This window comes from Chaetura pelagica, unplaced genomic scaffold (genome assembly GCF_000747805.2).
Source record: "Chaetura pelagica isolate M959 unplaced genomic scaffold, ChaPel_1.0 scaffold648, whole genome shotgun sequence".
Taxonomy (NCBI): Eukaryota; Metazoa; Chordata; class Aves; order Apodiformes; family Apodidae; genus Chaetura; species Chaetura pelagica.
Genome location: NW_009954321.1, coordinates 66,449 through 84,052, shown reverse-complemented (window position 1 = coordinate 84,052; position 17,604 = coordinate 66,449). Strand labels below are relative to the sequence as shown.

At 37.9% G+C, this 17,604-nt stretch overlaps 1 protein-coding gene across 1 annotated transcript in view; it reads left to right on the top strand.

The window, feature by feature from the left end:
- Positions 1-17,604, top strand: part of NAALADL2 (N-acetylated alpha-linked acidic dipeptidase-like 2) — a 121,912-nt gene that overhangs the window by 38,518 nt on the left and 65,790 nt on the right. Inside the window, exon 3 of the mRNA XM_010004177.1 lies at positions 12,572-12,842. Within this exon, the coding sequence (XP_010002479.1) occupies positions 12,572-12,842 (271 nt within the window). The remainder of the gene's footprint in view (positions 1-12,571; positions 12,843-17,604) is intronic.

Here is a 17,604-nt window from a genome sequence, read left to right as displayed (position 1 = left end):
TGAGATTACCAAGGGACAGTTTGTAGTGGAAAGAGGAGAATAGTGAGGAGAGCTGGTAGAAAAACACCCAACAAAGAATGTTAAATGAAGGTCTGTGACCCTCCCCCCCACATATTCCAAAACCTCAGAAAGAAGTAGTATAGGCAGAATTTGACAGTTTTGACAGTATAGAGTTCACGGAGAAAGATAAAGAAACACAGAGTTTTCTCTTTAATATCGCAATTTTTAAGGACTTCAAGTTAATTCATGGTGACTGGCAGATATTTGGGTGACTGTAGCCTTTCTGTGCTCTTTGTGTGTAGCAAGACTGTGTTTGTATAACGTTCCTGCCACTAGCTGAGGAAATTTGCTATTACAAACAGCATATAGAAAAGATGCTCCCACATGCAATTCAAAATAGAGGCTTAAGTCTTTTTGCTTTCCTAAATCCTTTAGGCACTCTGGAAGATATTGCTTACATAAATATCCCAGCTAATATTGCATTTTGTTGGCAAAACTATTAACTTGACTGCAAATATGCTTAGCATCTTCCCTTGAGTTCTGGGTTAGAATGATTTCAGATGAAATGAATATCTAAGTTTAACCACATGTGATATTTGTTTTAATTGGCAATCAGATTGAATAAAATCCACAGTTTGCTTCGCTCAATATTGCGTGCATTTCTGGATCATTATTTTTGGCAGTAGCAAGGTTCAAAGTAATGTAGTTTTCCTACTCCTTTTTGTCTTCTAACATGCCCTGAGTTGCTGAGGTCTCCTAGTAATAGTCTCTTGTACTAAAAATGAAATTTATATTTAAAAGTTGATTAAGCACCTAACCAAAATTCAGGAGTCAGAGAACACTGTCATGGTTCTTTTGTCTCTGTCTTGGAAGAACTGAAGGAGTTGGTCTAAATTTAAGTGTATATATTTTTGTTGAAAAGTTAGGTTCTTGGGTACAGTTTTAGTTGGGGCTGTGGGAGAGCTTGAAGTCTGGGCTGTGGTGACATGTTATTGCTTTGTGGCACTGGAGTTACAGCAACTGCTTGAGGGCATGCTTTCAGCCAGCATAAAATGCAGAGAAGTGAGTCTCCAATAATTTCAAACAGATCAAGTACTTGAAAATAATTTCTACATATGAATTTTCACATGTATAATTTAAAACAGTTCATTAAAACAGACGTGCAAAATTTCTGACTTTGTATTGTGCTGTGTTGCCCTGAGGTGTAAATGCACATTAATTGTTGACCCTGCTCTGGCAGGGGGGGTTGGACTAGATGATCTTTCGAGGTCCCTTCCAACCCCTAGGATTCTATGATATGATATGATTCATTGCTGTGTTTTTCTCTCTTTGGCAGAATCCTGTCTGTAGTGAAAGCATCAGTGCTTACACAACAGTACATTAGTTTGAAACGTTTGAGGGTTGGTGGAGGAAGAAGTTGCAGAATGTGCACGATATACATTAGACACCAGTGCAATTACTGTGTTCCCATATTAACTAGGTAAAGTAGATTTGTTTTCTGGAGATTTCCAGTAAAACTTAGTTCACTTTATCTTTCTCCAAAGTACAGACTTTATAGGTACCTGTGTTTTGGTGCCTGTTGCTTCAGGTTTAGTTACAGTTGTCAATTTTTCTTTTTTATTCTGTTGATACATTTTTACCATAGTTTCACTGCTAAAGCTGTGGTTTTAATTTTTCTTTCTCCCCTGATTAAAAAAATCTGAAGCTGCTGTGTACTGTTCAGCTTGATTAAATATATTTAGATTTCCAACCCCTTATTAGTGTTTCCATTTCAATATTTATCTTTTTTTATGTGTCAGTGAGTGTCATATGTGTTAATGTCAGAGATTTTTAAGAAACTTGAGATGTTGTGGGTGCATAATCCACGTAGGTGGTTTGTTACCAAGAATAGGAGTATTCATGTCATGTTAATAACAAGCAGACCATCTGCCTCCCAGAATTCCTCCAGCTAGTAAATAGTTTAATAGATTAATTTGTCTTCGTAGTAGATGTAAGAAGCAGTGCAGGATGACTATGCCAATATTTTTATTTTCTGCAGTGTAGATAGATGACCATGTTTAGGATGTGCATAGCCAGTGAAAACCTGCTTTGTGGCTAAATTTCTGAATCCTGCTTTTAGTGTCTGTCTGTAGCTTCCTTAACACCCCACTGAGAGCAAACTTGGACTCAGACTTGTAATACCTTTGTAGAAGAGAAACAAGAAAATGTACAGAAATTTATCATTGATATGTAATGATTCTGCTTCCCCCCCCCCAAAAAAAAAATCATTTATATGTAATGATCCTGCTTCCCCCCCCCCCAAAAAAAAAAAAAAAGATTTAATTGATACTGCAGCTTTGGAATAGAGCACTTTCCTCTTTACTGCCTAGCAACAGCCACCCCCCTCTGGCCTTCAGGTTGAAACATCCCTGTACTACAGTAGCCCATTTGTACTTGCAGTAAGCAATTTAGGTGATTGCATATTAAAGTATGTTGAGTACTGGGGGGCATTTTTCAGCCTTGATTCCAATTCCTGAACATCTGCATATGGCTGTTGTTTTCATCTTTTATTTGTGCTTTATTCATTTAAAATGGGCTTTGAAATTTTATTTAGATTGTGAGAGGCTGAAAATGAATTAGACCATTTGAGTATTCCACGAAACCACCACCCACTGTTTATGGGACACTTAGCATGGTTTATTTTATTTTTTGGATAAAGAAGGGCTAGAAGCACAAGTTGCCAAGAATAGGCAAGAAATTATGAGAAAACAGATTGCTTGAGGGGGAACAAATTACACTGCTGAGCTCGTGAAGTGAAAGGAGTGTATGTTGGATACGAAATAGTGTAAAAGGAGAAGGTGGAGGAGGAGGGAGTAAGGTCTCTTTCCAGTAGACTCAAGGCTGTGATGCCAGCCTTTTGCCCTGTGCGCCGTAACATGCCCCTTGAGGCACTGTACTGAGGATGTGTGGACTTGATAGAGCAACTGGTTTGGATTCGGTGGCACAGAGACTGCTAAGAGGAGATCAAATGGGTAGATCAACTTTAGAAGTGACAGAAAGGACATTTTTCTATGGCCCTGAAGAGGACTGTGTAGGCCATTGCAACAGAGAGAGACTGCAGATTTGCTGGACTAAGAGCAAACTTAAATGACTGTCCTTAGAAACAGGCTGATGACATTTTGGAAGCCAAATCTCAAAGCAGTTCCAGGCTTGAGACTGGTACATGCTTCAAAGTGAGCAATTAAATACTTCTGCCTACTTTTGAAACTTTATAATTCTAGTTTAAATACTTGTAAAATTTCCTGAGTTATAGCCCACTAGATGGTTTGGAAGGGCTCATTTCAATGAAATTTTACAGATCTGGCCAGGCCAGATTGCTGTCTGTGCGTGGTGTTGTATGTTAAAGTCTGGTGTGAGGCTGGAAGTCTTGCACCTAAATTTTGTTATTTATATGGGAGCTGTTTGGGTGGTTTTGTTGTGGTTTTGTTTTTCTTTTTTTTCTTTAATTCTTAAGAGCAGATTCTCAGAATTTTAAAAATCTGTCCTTTTTTATACAGTACACAAAGATTTGTCCAGGACCATTGCTTCTTGCTGAAAATGAAAGATGAAGTGAGGAGGTCTCTTTGAGGTCACCAAAGCTAAAGGACTCTCTGAACTTAGTGGAGAGATACAGCGGTGAAATCAAAATAAAGGACAACAGAGGAATAATAGACTTTTATGGAGGCAAACAACAATTGGATACTAATAATTCATTTTCAGTGCAAGTGGCATATTCACAGTGTCCATTTGTTGGAACTGAGTTTCAGAAGGAGTGGGGGCATGCTGGAAGAGGGCCAGAAGAAGTTAGGGAGGGCAATCAGATTTCTGGAGCAGGAGCCCTGAAGAAACAGATCAACAGACTGAAGACATGTGTCTTAAGACAAGATCAGGTGGGGGAAGGACTGAAGTAAGTAAAAAAATTGTTGCCAAGAGAAAAATATTAGTCTGTTCTCAGCATCAGTGGTGGAAAGGAGAAAATAAATTTTGTTCAAATGCAGCAGTATATGGAGTGATTAGTTAGGACAGACAGGGAGTTTCTATATTTGGATCAGGGCAGGGGAACATCTGCCTGGAGTGGCAGTGGGGTGCTCTGAGCCTGCCTCGAACCAAATGATCTCCTGTGGTCCAAGGTTCTCTTTATAAGATTGTATGCTGGCTCCTTTGGAAACAGCTTCTTGTATATCCACAAGCAGTTTGATTAGTGGTACAGCATAAATAACTTCAGGACACTGTTTTGGTTATCAGTGTTGATTTCCTCAGCTGTATATTAGAACTGGAGGGTCAGTTCAAAGATGTATTTTCAGCTGTATTTTTTTTTTTACCTGAAATTCATTTCAGCTGGTGAGTTAGAGATTATCTGAACTAAATCCTGTGACACATCATTCATGGTAACATTTTCCTTGTGTAAAAGCATAGAAATGGTATTGTATCCTTTTTCCCATTTTTTTTTTTTTTCCCTGCAGTTTTAATTTTAACTCATATACCTGACTGAACTTTTGAATATTTTTATAAAATATCTAAGTTGACTTATCAGCTAGATATCTCTCCTATTCAATTAGAATTCCACTGATAAGTTAACATTCTAATAAGAAAATGGGACTGGTAACAGAAAGGTTACATGGCATCATCTTGGATATTTTTGACTTTCTTCTATATAGGGTTAGCTTTTTGAGATTCATGAGATAAAATGAAGGACTTGCCTTAATTTTAATATTAAAAATCAAACATTTATTTGGGGATTTATCTAATACCAAATAATATGTAGCATTTCTAAGCATTGCTAAGGTTTTATTGGGTTTCAGGTTAGCATGCCCTCTTAATTCCTCATTGTCCTTTGGGAACTGGGATATTATTAAAAAGTTAAATCATACAGTTCAAATAAAGATGTCCAGTGCTGTCAGAATAACACTCAGCATTCAGTCTAATTGCTTTCAGTTCATGGTGTAGCCTAGCAATTGGCAATTAAAAGGAGTAAAATACTGCCAGTTGGGATATATTGGATTTTTTTTTGATCAGCAGATTTTCTATATGAAAAGCAAGGTTTCAAGGTTTTTTTGATCAATAGGTTTTCTGTATAGAAAAGTGTTAGTGAAACAGCCACTGCTATTCACATACTTGTAGAAGTGGTCTCTTGCTGTAAGTAAACGTAATTGTCTCTGACAGTAAAAGGTACCACTTGGACTTGATTATGCAGCTAGTCACATTTTATTGAGACACTGACATATTCCCCATGGTCTGGGAAGAAAAGATGATTCCATTGTGAAGTGCTGCTGGGTCAGTGCTCTGCCTGTGAATGTGGGATATATGCAAACACTTTCAACGTGGGGTTTGTCTTTGTCCTGCTCCGCAGCTGCAGCCGTGCACTGCCCTCATCATCCTAGCCTGTTGGAAAATGCAGGGCACGGTTGTTTGGGGCTTAAGACCTGGTTCTTTTTTCTTGCATTAAGACAAAATAGCAGCAAATCCCTTTGATAAATAATTAGACTTATAAACCTTGAAGGAAACTATATTCCATTTGCTGTATTTAAAACAGAGGCTTAGATATCTTTGTATGTCCAAAATAAAGGCTTAGGGTAAGTCATACAAAGTGCTGCTATATATGTAGCACAAGGGTACTTAAAATACTGTAAAAGGAATTATGCAGAGATAGAGATGGTGATGTTCTACACACACATAATCCTGTATACCACAGAGGAAACTTGTCTTTTGTGACTGAAACTTAGCAACTGTGCAAGCTAATAATAATAATAAAAAAAAAAACCAAAGTGGTGATGATCTTACTGATTTTGAAAGAAAATGGCATAACTTTGAGAGATCTTCTTGCAAGCAAGAAATGGTGTAATGAAAAAAAAAAAAAAAAGGGTGATTTAAAATACAGTTTAAGATGCCTTGATACCTGAAACCCATAAGCATGAATTAGACAATCTGGTTTCTACTCTGCTTTCTTAGCTCTGTCATTGCCTGCCTGTCTGCCCTTAAGTAATTTGCTTAAACTAAACCTTTTCAAAAACTTCCACAGTTGTATGGTTTTAATTTCTTGGGTATCTGGCTTGATATCAAAGTCAACTGCCTTTCAGGTTTTGACTACATAAAAATAGATTTACCTACATGCAAGTATATAATTGTAATTGGTAAATGAACAGTCATTTAACAAGTTTTTGCATGACAGCAGGGCTTCAGCTGCTGATATGCACATAGTCTATTGCAAATTAGTGCATTTCAACAACCTTCACTTTGGCCAATGCATTTTACTGTATTTTTGTGCTCTGATGATAAGCCAATTTATTCATAAAATACTGTGGGAATGTTGATCTTTTGCCATCCGTTTTCCATACTGCAAATAAAAATCGTATTAAGAAGGTCTTTATTCTTGAAAATCCCATGTATTCAAAACAGTTTCTATCAAATTTACAACCCAGATAACACACTTTGCATATGTTCAAAGTCTTTTTGAATGATTTGCAGAGGGACTGAATTAACTCTTCAGTTCTTTGCCCAGCAATTTCTGGACTCAAATGCTAGGGCATATAGGCAACATTTTTTGGATCTTATATGAGGGATTTTTCTGACTGGTACTTGCAGATGCTGCTGATACATGAAATATTGAGAGTATTCACTATGTTGCTTTAGAAGGAGATAAAGAGAAGAATGAAACAAGAACCTTCCTTATGCTGCAATACAATTTATATCTATGATTGATTCTGAAAATGTGACTTTAAATATCAGGAATTACTAAAAAACAGAGTAGAAGGATTCAAAGCAGATAAGATCACATCATTTCTACATGATTAACATCTGAATTTCTTTTTTGAACTTCATGTATTTGCAGGTGGCTTGCTGGTTGACCGATACTAAAATTTCAAAACTTGGATGCCATGGATTTGCTGTGGTGATTTCTACAAATGTCAGTTGATTTATTTGTGGATCTGGCCATGTACTCTGTGTTGTGACAGTTTAACTCATTAGATTAACTCATAAGTCTCATGACTGTTTCAATTGCTGTGCTTGGATCATTCAGTATCAGTTTTCAACAATTTTCCTTCTCCGTCAATAAGATGATGTAATCAGTAGTTTTCTATTAATAAGTTGTCAAACTGTGGTGGGCTTTTGAAATCTGAGTGCATATGTAGAGCATGCTGTTACAGTAACACAATCTTTAAATATTTCAATGTCCGATGCAAGAATAGGCGAGGCATTGGGTGTTGCCATCAGTGTTTGTTCCCACAATAAAAGACTGCATAACTAGAAGATCTGAAAGACCCTTTTTCAGTTTAGAATGATACATTACTGCTGAAAAGTAAGGTGAATACTCTCTAAGAAGTCAGATATTTGGAGCTATAGAAATTTTTTTTAAATCTTCTAAGCTTAAGAGTCTAGAAGAGTAGTTGAGGGATTTTGTGTGTGCTTACCTTGTTTTTACCCTCTTCTGGGCAATCATTTGATAGACCTTTGTTGGAACTGATATTGGCATTCTAAAGCATTTGTGTGCTGGCTAGATATCAGCATAACTGACATCCAAATCTCTTAAAACACTTTGGAAAGCTTACCTATGGCCAATTTATGACTCTGCAGTGTGTAGTGTGGAGGAACAATGAATTGCTTGTTTTCCAATAAATGGTGGAATCATGGAGTGAGAGAATCAGTATTTTTCAATGCCTTCCACCATCTGCCTTGAATGCAAGTTTGGCTTGCATCGTGATGTTGGCAAGTGAGATTTGAACTATCCTGATCAGTTTTATTTTAAAAATGTAGAAGACATTTGGCTGTCTGATGCAGTGGGTAGTAGCAATATACTTTGTAGTACTGTAGTGAAAAAATAAGCATGAAAGCCAGCATGGGCTGAAATCTGAGGGTGTTCTTCAACCCACAACACAGAACTCAGGAAAATTAGGTTTGGCTTGAAGTTTTTGAGAGTGTAAATACACCGTGACAGTAGATGGTACAATATGGTCAAGTATCCCTGCAAAAGTCTTATACCTGGATGGACCTAAACATAGTACAAAAATGCTATGAAGTTTTTGTTCAAAAGTGTTTTGATGTGTGTTTCTGGTATAATTTTCTAAATAGTAAACTCCAGTCACTTTTATTGAAAATATCCAAAAGCCACAGTGCATATAATACTAAAAAAAAATAATATTTCAAAAGCATTTTTCTGCTAAAGAAATATGCGACCAAATCTAGAGCTGGTGTTCTGTTATCTGACATGTATTTTTTATGGTTTTGTGAATTACATTTATTCTGGGTCTGTGAAAAGTAAAAGCTGTCATAATTCATACTCCTTTATGTTAATAGCTTGATATCTCTATTGTACCCACCATGTACCTTTTGAAGGTATATACAGGTGCATATCTGTAAGTACTCCCTATGATAGCAAAAGTGGATTATTGTTGCCCAAGAATAAATGGGGTTTTACCTTCCCCATCCTGAGGACACACCACATGTTCATTGTTGTGTTCTGACCAGCCATGTATACTTTTTCCTATTGGGCAGAGCTGGATGAGAGTGGAGGGCTGGCAGAAAGCTCTGCTTCCCATGGGAGCTTCATCTCCAGCAGAGAGGCTGCTGTGGGTGGGGAGACTGGCTAGCAAAAAAACCTGGGCAAATAGAAGAACAGCATCATGTCACGTAGAGACTGATCCACACCTAGTGACCAAATGTGGTGTTTAATCAGAGCTTTCTGTTGCTTTTTTGGCTGTAGGCCTGTATTATATTTATGATTCAGAAAGCGTTTCTGAATATACATGTTAGTTTGGGTCATTGCTGTGGTCATTGTGTGACAAGAATGAACACAGTACCAGTTTTCTTGTGACCCACAACTACCACAAAATTCATATCAGTTTAAAAAAATATGCCCAGAATATCCAGAATGTTTAGAGAGTGATGGCAGATGTGAAGGCCTTCACTTTCTGACGGCTCTGCAATGTAACATGAAGAGCCTGACAAGGTTCTGGATCCTACCCTGCACTAAGGTGCAGTTAGAAAACTTTTTGCACTGAGAACATTTCTCTTAAATATTCTAACCACCTGATTAATATTTATGCTTTCTTGGACTTTTTTTTTTTTTTTTTAATGTATTTTGGAATCCATGAGTTTGTGGCAGTCGGTTCAGATGGTGGGAAATCTGACTGGGGAGGTTGCAGACCAGGCAGTTGAGCTCTAATTAGCAGGAACATGTAACTAAAATTCAAGCAGATGTGGCTTGAGCAGGTGGTACTTGCTGAAAGCATTTAGTGTGCTGGGTGTACCCACTGTCTGAGATGGATACAAATAAATACTCAGTCTGCAACTGCGAAATGTACTTGTGCATATGCTGAGCAGTTGGTCTGTGCTGGTGCTGTGCACTCACCCGGTGCTGCTGAAACTGCCACATCTCAGCTCTCAATGGACCAAAACGAGTTCTGAAATCCTGGACATATGTAAACATTTTTAAAACTCAGCCTGAGCAAAATTTGTGGCTAGGAAAAAAGACATATGCTTGGAAGTCTATAAATATAATAATCCTATATGATGTTTCTCTTGGATTCTCTTTTTTTTCTGCTTCCAGCTACTGCTGGAAACAACACATTAGACAACTTTGATCTCATGGAGCTTTGCAAAAAGTGTTCTCTGGTGAATCATTGCGACTCCTAAATTTTGAAAACAACTACTCAGCTGAAAAATCATCCCATGAAAATTACAAAATTATAATTGTTCTTAGTTCTTACCCAAAATTCTAGTAATTGCTTTATCAACATTTTTTTTGTTAATTGGGGAAAAATAAACAAAACCAACCAAACAACAGCAACTAAAAAATCTTAGTCAAAATCGTGTTACACAGTTAAATTATTCCATCTTTTTATTGTTAGTGGCCTATTGTGCTTTTCCCGTATTCTTTGAGTGGTGTTCCACAGTGTCCCAGTACCAGTACCTTGTTCCCTTCTTGAGCAAGCTGAGTTGTAAAAAGTGCTGTTATAGCAGATGACTTCCCATTAAGTTGCTTCAGCTCCATGTTCCCCATGGTTATGAATTTGAAAATGAAATATCTGTGTTTTGTGTGTGTGTAAGTGTGCATGTGTTTATCTTTTATAGTCAGCTGTTAAAGATTGGCTTTTTGAATCTGCAGAGGCTACTGAAAATCTGGCTTTATACAGATGTGCCATCAGTTTATTCAGATTATTTTTGTAGCTTTAGAACTTTGAACCTTCAACAGTGATGGGCTCCTGCTCTCCACTGTCCAGGACATTCAGCTGACCAGGCAGTAATGCAAGACGTAGTCTTGTTGTTTACAAAGAAAGCCTAGGAATGTGTTGTTTTAAACATTCCCTTGATCTTGTCATCATATCAAAGTGGAGTATGTCCCATTTTGATGTACATTAGTTCAATATCTGATCCATATTAGAAAGTAAAGGAAAGTAATTTGTAGAAAGCTCTTTGAGAGCATCCAATAAAGTCACAGTATTATTTAGACTATTATTGTTATATTTATAAACATAACTTCTAACTTGAGACCAAATCTTAAGCCCACGGTGGCTCCACTACAATAAATTATACAGATTTACAACAGCTGCAATGTGCCCACTAACTTTGTGGTTATTCCCATTGACTGAACCTGAACAAGTAGCTGAAGCAAGTATCTTTTTAGTTTCAGTAAGGAAATAAAAATTTTGGCTGACATTATTAAAGGCAGTATTGTAAATGGGACTTGGTAATCACATTGGTATTGATTCCGACTGAGTATGTAGCTGCTTGCAAAAGTGAGAAACATAATCATCCCAGGGGCCTGTTTCTTTCCGCTGCTTAAGTCTTACTACTATGAATCTCAGTGCCCTGGGTGGCACTTTTAGGGAAGCAAGTTAATTGACAATTTGTAGAGAAGGACTACGAAGTGCACATGAAGTGCTGTGATTTTTCAGGATGAACTGTCAGACAAGCTTTAAGCTTTTCTGAATTTGGTCTGGTTTAGGAAATACTGTTTTTACATGTTATACTTGTTATCCAAGTAGTATGTAATAAAAATGAATTAAAGTACCTCTGACTTTGTCCCCGCAGTTGACAGAATTATATCAAAGGCCAAGTGTGAGTCAGTCATTTTAAGAAATATTAAATAAATAAATCTTGCTGGTGATGTTCATAAGGTTTATCAAAGTAGTCTAATATGTGCTGGTTTATTGTACTATAATGTGTGCTCATATTTTCAATTTGATTTCAACATGCTATAAAGAAATTATGGAGTAAATAGTGAGTGTGCTCATTCCTTTAACTTAATCAGATATGTTGTCACAAAAGTTTCAAAGACATGCTTATTTAATTATGAAGTAGAAAGTAACTTCTATTGCTAAGGGAGTAATTTGCTTATTGTATCATCTTCTTCAATGCTTAATTCCTTTTCTTGTAACTGAATACTTCCTGTTGAAATGTGTCATAACCTTTTTGGCCTGGAATAAGTTTGTTGCAATTATTTATTCTACTAATGTTGCTGTCACCTGAGGGAAAGGCAGATATTCTGTTAATGATTATGTTAATCAAACAATGTTTTATATTTCTGCACTGCCCAAGTTTATGTCATTGCATTAGCAGGCACAGGAGATGAAACTGAAAACTTGTAATATACTAGAGATTAGATTAACTTGTCTGTTTTGTGTAGACTGCTGTAAGACTTACTTTGGATAATTTGAAAAGATTAAATCTGTAAGACAGGGTCTCTGAAGCCTTCAGCATAAGTCTTGTGAAGATTTTAAACTTCATGCACTAATAACTTTGCTATTGTAATGCAGACTGGGATACAACATACTTCTTAAAGAATTCTTGCATGTTTTTTAAGTCCTTTGGAATAATGATTCCATCTGTATAATGATGGGCTTTAGACATTTGTTTATAGGTATTATATAATGTTTGAGCCATTTCTAGGCTGTATTAAGTATTATAACTTCACTTTTTGCTTTTTTTAAGGTTTTGATTTTGTCTAGGCAGCAAATGTTTTCTTCCTAAAGATCTCTTGAGCTATAAGAGTTTTCTTGGAGTTGAGAAGGGAATCTTGGTGCTTGCTTTCTTTCTGTCTTTAAGCTTTCCTTGGCAGAGTTCTCCCTGGGCTTAGTGCAGACCCCAATGGAAGCAGCACCTGGACCTTCAGCCAAGTCTGTCCTGCCTACAGCTTGGCCATTGCTTTTCATGTGTGCAAGACAGATAGTGTATTTTTGAGGTTCTATTTAAGGACCCTAAAGCATCTAAGTCAGTGTCAGTATCTCTGTGCTTGGAATTCAATACCTCTATGATCCTTAGACTTGTTTCTTAGTCCTGAGAGCTCCACCAGGAAAAAAAAAAAAAAAAATCCTAAAATGCAGCTAATATTATTTTTTAATTATTTTTCACTGTATTTGAATTGTGCTTTTTATTTGAATAATGGTGCTTTTAATTTTTGCCCTCTTTTGCTTAAATAAGTGGGGTTTTTTGTATGTTCGTTGCCATGTTATGAATCAAAATATGAACTCATGCTTACTCAGGTACGAGTGTCATGGTGGGAACAAACTAAAACTGTGTCTACTTATGTTGTTTTTTGTTGTGTTTTTTTTTCCAGAGATTTGTTACAGTTCCCTAGAGAAGATGATGTAGACATTGCAATGAAAATTCTGGTTCAATGGACTTCCCAAAGCCTTGAAGATGTCCAGGTGGTAAATTACTCTGTTTTGCTTGACCTACCTGGCTCTTCTTCAAACACAGTAACTCTGAAAAACAGTGGTGAATGCTTTTATCCTAGTGGACAACAGTGCAACAGAGAGACCAAAATGCTACATGGCCACGACCTTCTCTACTCATATGCAGCGTACTCTGCCAAAGGAACTCTTGAGGTAATATGACTATTTGTCTCTGTCATTTGTGGTCAAATACAGTTGGAGAAGATCAGCTTTTGTTGAACTCAGCTGGCAAAGTGTGCATGGTGAAATGCTCAGCCTTAAAATAAACATCTTGAAGTAAAATAGAATGTGGCCAATCTCAGTGCAAACTTAAAAATTAGTCAGACCTGAACACTTCATGTGATTTTATTTTTTTAAGCATCTGATTTTACAAATTGGCATTTTCTGTTGCTTGTGCTTGTGTGTAAAAATCTGAAAGCTGTGTCTATTGCTGCATTTTATCCTTGTTGATATATAAGTGCTACTGGTTTGAGTGATACCTGTAGGAAAGGTAACATGAGGTTTTCTGCAGTGAGACTGGCAGGAGTGATGGGCTAATACCTGTGGCTCCTGACTTAGGGTTGTGGATCTCACATACTTTCTTCTGCAAAAACTCAGTAGGCACATCTGCTCTGTTTCTTCTTGAAAGCCACAATTTGTATTATTGTTTTACTGTATCTTTTGTTAGGAAGTTTTGTCAGTGAAAAGATCCTTCCTGTTGGGATTTGTTACTTGCCAAGTGAAATAAGAACTTGGATTATCTTGTTTTATCCTCTTTACTGTCTTCACAGGCTGCCTCCCTATATTTGCTTTCCAAATATATTGAGGAAGCACAAAGGGGTCATCATTTCTGTTTGCTTTCCTAGCTGAGAGTATAAATCTCAATAAATATTTCTGGAAATATAAAAATTGCAATTTCACTACTAACTGCATTACTGCTGTCTTTCTCCTTTTTAAAATACTGTGTGTTAATCTAATGATGAAGGGTTTTTTTCATCTTGGCTTCTTCATTGTTTGAAAGATAAGTTTGTTTTCATGACTTAGAATACTAATAGACTATACAGGAAAAGATTAATTATGTCTAAGGGCTTGGAGGATGCCTCTTCCAAAATACCTTTGTACTTTAAAAATATCTTAATATTAGTTAATATTCAGTAACTGAATTTCTAACGGTGTTTGTCCATAATGTTTACTGAAAATGCCCTGTGGAAAACTGGTAATGAGTCAAAATGGGGAAAGCTGCATGACACTAACTAGCCCATTTTTTTTACTATTAATACAATTTCAAATTTTGGACTATAGGAAATACGAGGGCTGGTAGAAAGTCACATCCTTAAGATTCTCATCCTGAAGTCCACAAGCTTCAGCTTCTGTTTCTTGAAATCATGGGACCTTTTTAGTTTAAGGGATTTATTCCAGAGAGGAGAAGGAAAGGGAGTTCTTGTTCTCCTTTGGGAGAGACACTTTTCTCCATTTCCTGTTCATGTGTGCCTTACCTGTCTGCATTCCATTTTGGGTCTCATACTCGTTACCTCCATAAAGCCTCTGGGGCTCTATCAGCCCAACAACTTCAGGTTAAGGTTTATTGTTAAGAAGTGAAATGAAATAGGCAAAGGTTGGTCCTAACTTACACGATGTATGCTTTAACTTTGCTGTGAGCAGGTAGAATGTAGTAATGAATGGATTTGGCTTCTCCCATTTATCACTTAGAAACTCAATATGTAATATTATTTTCTCATTGTAACATAATAAGAGTAACTGTAATGAGATAAAAGTGCAGTTGTGGCCTTTGAGATTTATTTCATGAAAATAAATGTGTCACTATCAAATTCATCAGATTAAAGGAAATCCAATGTTCCAGGAAAATTCACTGATATTATTACCGGCAACACACAGACCACTTTCAGTTTGATTTCAGAGCAGTTTTATCTGTGATTGAATTTTGCAGAAATGAGGACCACACACACTCTATTAGTAGATATTACTAGGGTTTGGCAAACTCGAAGCTTGTACTTGAGCCAAAGAATGACTCTCTGTGCACAGTTCTACAGTCACATCTTTGAGATACCTTACATCGCCACAAAACTTCAGATGTTTTATTTTAGTCTATCCGAAGTGGCCTTAGATCTAGAGAATTTCCTTTTTAGGCTATGGATAAATTGGTAGTGATCTAACCTCACTGACTTTCAGTCCTACAGAGTAATAGAAAAACTTTAGATGAGAAGTAACAGGTGTTGGTTGTTGCTGGGTTCAACTATCAGAGGGTGACTTGATTGCTTGCAGTGGAGCTACAAGTTGTGTTTTGAATATCTTGGTTTGTAATTGTAAAGTCATGAGGGTTTTCCTGTGAAAAGGTTCTTGTAACAGCTACTCATAATCTGAATAATTTTCTTTCAAATGTGAGATATCCTTAGTAGAAAATTTCTATTGTGTGTCGCATAATCAGGTTGAATTGCTAATACTGCCTCAATGCTGCTGCTTCATTGGATCTCCTTTATATATTTGGTTTGCTGGAAGTTCAAGCGCATAAACCCACAAAGTTATTGCAGTGTGGCTACCAGCAGAGCTGCAGTTCTACTTTCATGTTGACAAGGTTATCTGCAGGAGAGCAAGACACATTTTCTTTGACCATATGTCATGTCCATTCATCATATGGTCATTGTATACGAGCTGTCCAATTTGTGCTTTCTGGTAACGGTCTAGACAGCATTTGTAGAGTAAAAGTGTGAGCATTTGTGATCTGAAATCTACTTCTAAAACCTACTTAGTGCCATTGTGATGGATGGTGCACTTTACTACTTCTCTGTAATTCATTGGTCCCTGAAAGGTGACACTGTTTACCCATCACAGTGACAGAGAGGGCAGCCTACAGTTCTGGGGAGAGCTGTCTGGTGAGTTTTGAAATAGATATTGCAGCAGTTATGTAAATAATATGTCATAGACTAGGTCAGTCTCAGGCAAGAGTGACATACGTGAAATGTATTTTTATTAAAACGTAAATATCAGCTACCTGTTATAGAGTATAAACCTTTTGTCTGCTTTATGAAAACAGGAAAGCCATTCTGTCCAGCAGAGTACAGATGTAAAGGGATATTACATTTCATCAAATGTGTGCACTAAAGCAAAATGCATTGTCAAACAGTGTTCAGTCAGTCCCTGAGTGTGGCGAGGTGAATCTGAATGTGCTGCTCCCTGTCTTCACCATGTGTGGTGACCTGAGAGCAGCGACCATGTGTGCTGTCACCGGCCGAGCAGTGGAGGGATGAGCTGGGGAGCTGTTGGTGAGAGCCAAGGAGAGGCATGTGTGAACCCCCAGAGGTCCAGCATCCTCCTTCTGGCGTCGTATCAGTCAGTGGTGTCAGTGTGGGTGCATATTGTAGCCCATCTGTTAACGCACGCGGCAGCCATCCCTCGAGCATGGTGAAGTGTGAGTAAGGACACAGCTTGGCTGGAAGCCCAGCAGAAGGCTGGGGTGGTACTCGGGTCATCCCAGCATTTGGTTCAAAGCAGGCCCACTCAGTACAGAGAACTGCAGGGAGAACGAAGAGTTCGGGTTTGGTTTCACATGATTAGTCTGCTCTGTTACCTGTTTCTCTAGCAATTGTAAAGAGAAGATCTTAGCAGATGTAATAGTTGATGCGTTGGGACATTCAAGGCCAGACTGTTTAAAGCAAAATGGAGATTGTATTTACTTTGTATTCCCTGATTTTCTGCAGTTGTCTATGTGACCTGAAGCTTTCTGCATCATCCTTTCACCTTACATTTATTCACTGTTTTCTTTGTGTCAGGGAACTTTTGGTAATCCTAAATATGCTTTAATACTTCTAACAGGGATACTTAGTGTCCTCCTTTATAAAGCATTGCATCAGGCTACACTACATTCCTGTCTGTCCAGGAATAACTGGTTACTGAATGCACCTTATCCTTGTTGATTCCTTTGCTGTGCCTCCATCCTTTCCTTTTTTCATCGTGGACACTAAGCAAATCCAGCAAACATCACTTTTATTTTTCCTGTATATCATGCTATGGAAGGACTGTGGTTGTTTGGGAACTAGGGGAGGATGCAAGAACAGCAAAGCACTGGCATGTTCTTGAAATGAGAATGCATATGCAGGCAGGGAATCAGTGGTTTCATGGGCAGAAATGAATCACCCCCATCTCCAAGGCAGTTCTCCCAACACCCAACAATGCTTGGACTTCTCTGCTATGTCACTTCACTTCCCTGCCGTCGTCCGTATTCCCATTTGAGGTGTCTGCTGGTTTTAGGCCTTTAAACTCCCAGCTCAGCCACTGACATCTTTGATTAGTTTTGGAGGGAGCAGACAAGTGAGAATGCCTACTCTTTGCCTCTGTCTACAATGTGCAGAAAAGATTCTCTACATTTGCTGATAGCGTATCAGACTGCTCTGGTTCATTTGTTTTGGTGACACTTTCTCAGCTAAATGAGAATGCACCGCAGAGATTAATGCAACCTGAAGCAACACCAGAAGTACAAACCCATCTGTTAAGCTCACTCAGTGATCTTCAGTCTTGGCAAGGTGTGAATAAGAGAAGCAGGACTCTGATTACTGTCAGATCCCCTTTTGCAAGGAAGGGGGACTTGCTCACTTCTTATCAGATACCACATTTTCTTACGACTATGCTCTCTTCTCTCTCCCCATCCATCCCCTTCTTTCCCTGGTCCTTCTCTCTGCAGGGAGACTCCTCTACTGCCTGTTCCTCTAATCTTTCCCACTCATTGCAGGCTCCCCACTTGTGTGCCCTACAGTCCTCTCTCCTCTCCACAGGGTCTTCATGGTGCTGCAGCACAGTTTCCTTGCAGTACTTGCAGGTCTCTGTATGTCTAGCTCTGCATTAAAAGGTTACGAGCTCCTCTGGAAGTCCTTGACCCGACAGCTTGCTTTCATTTGATTTGGTTTGTTTGTGCTGGAAACGT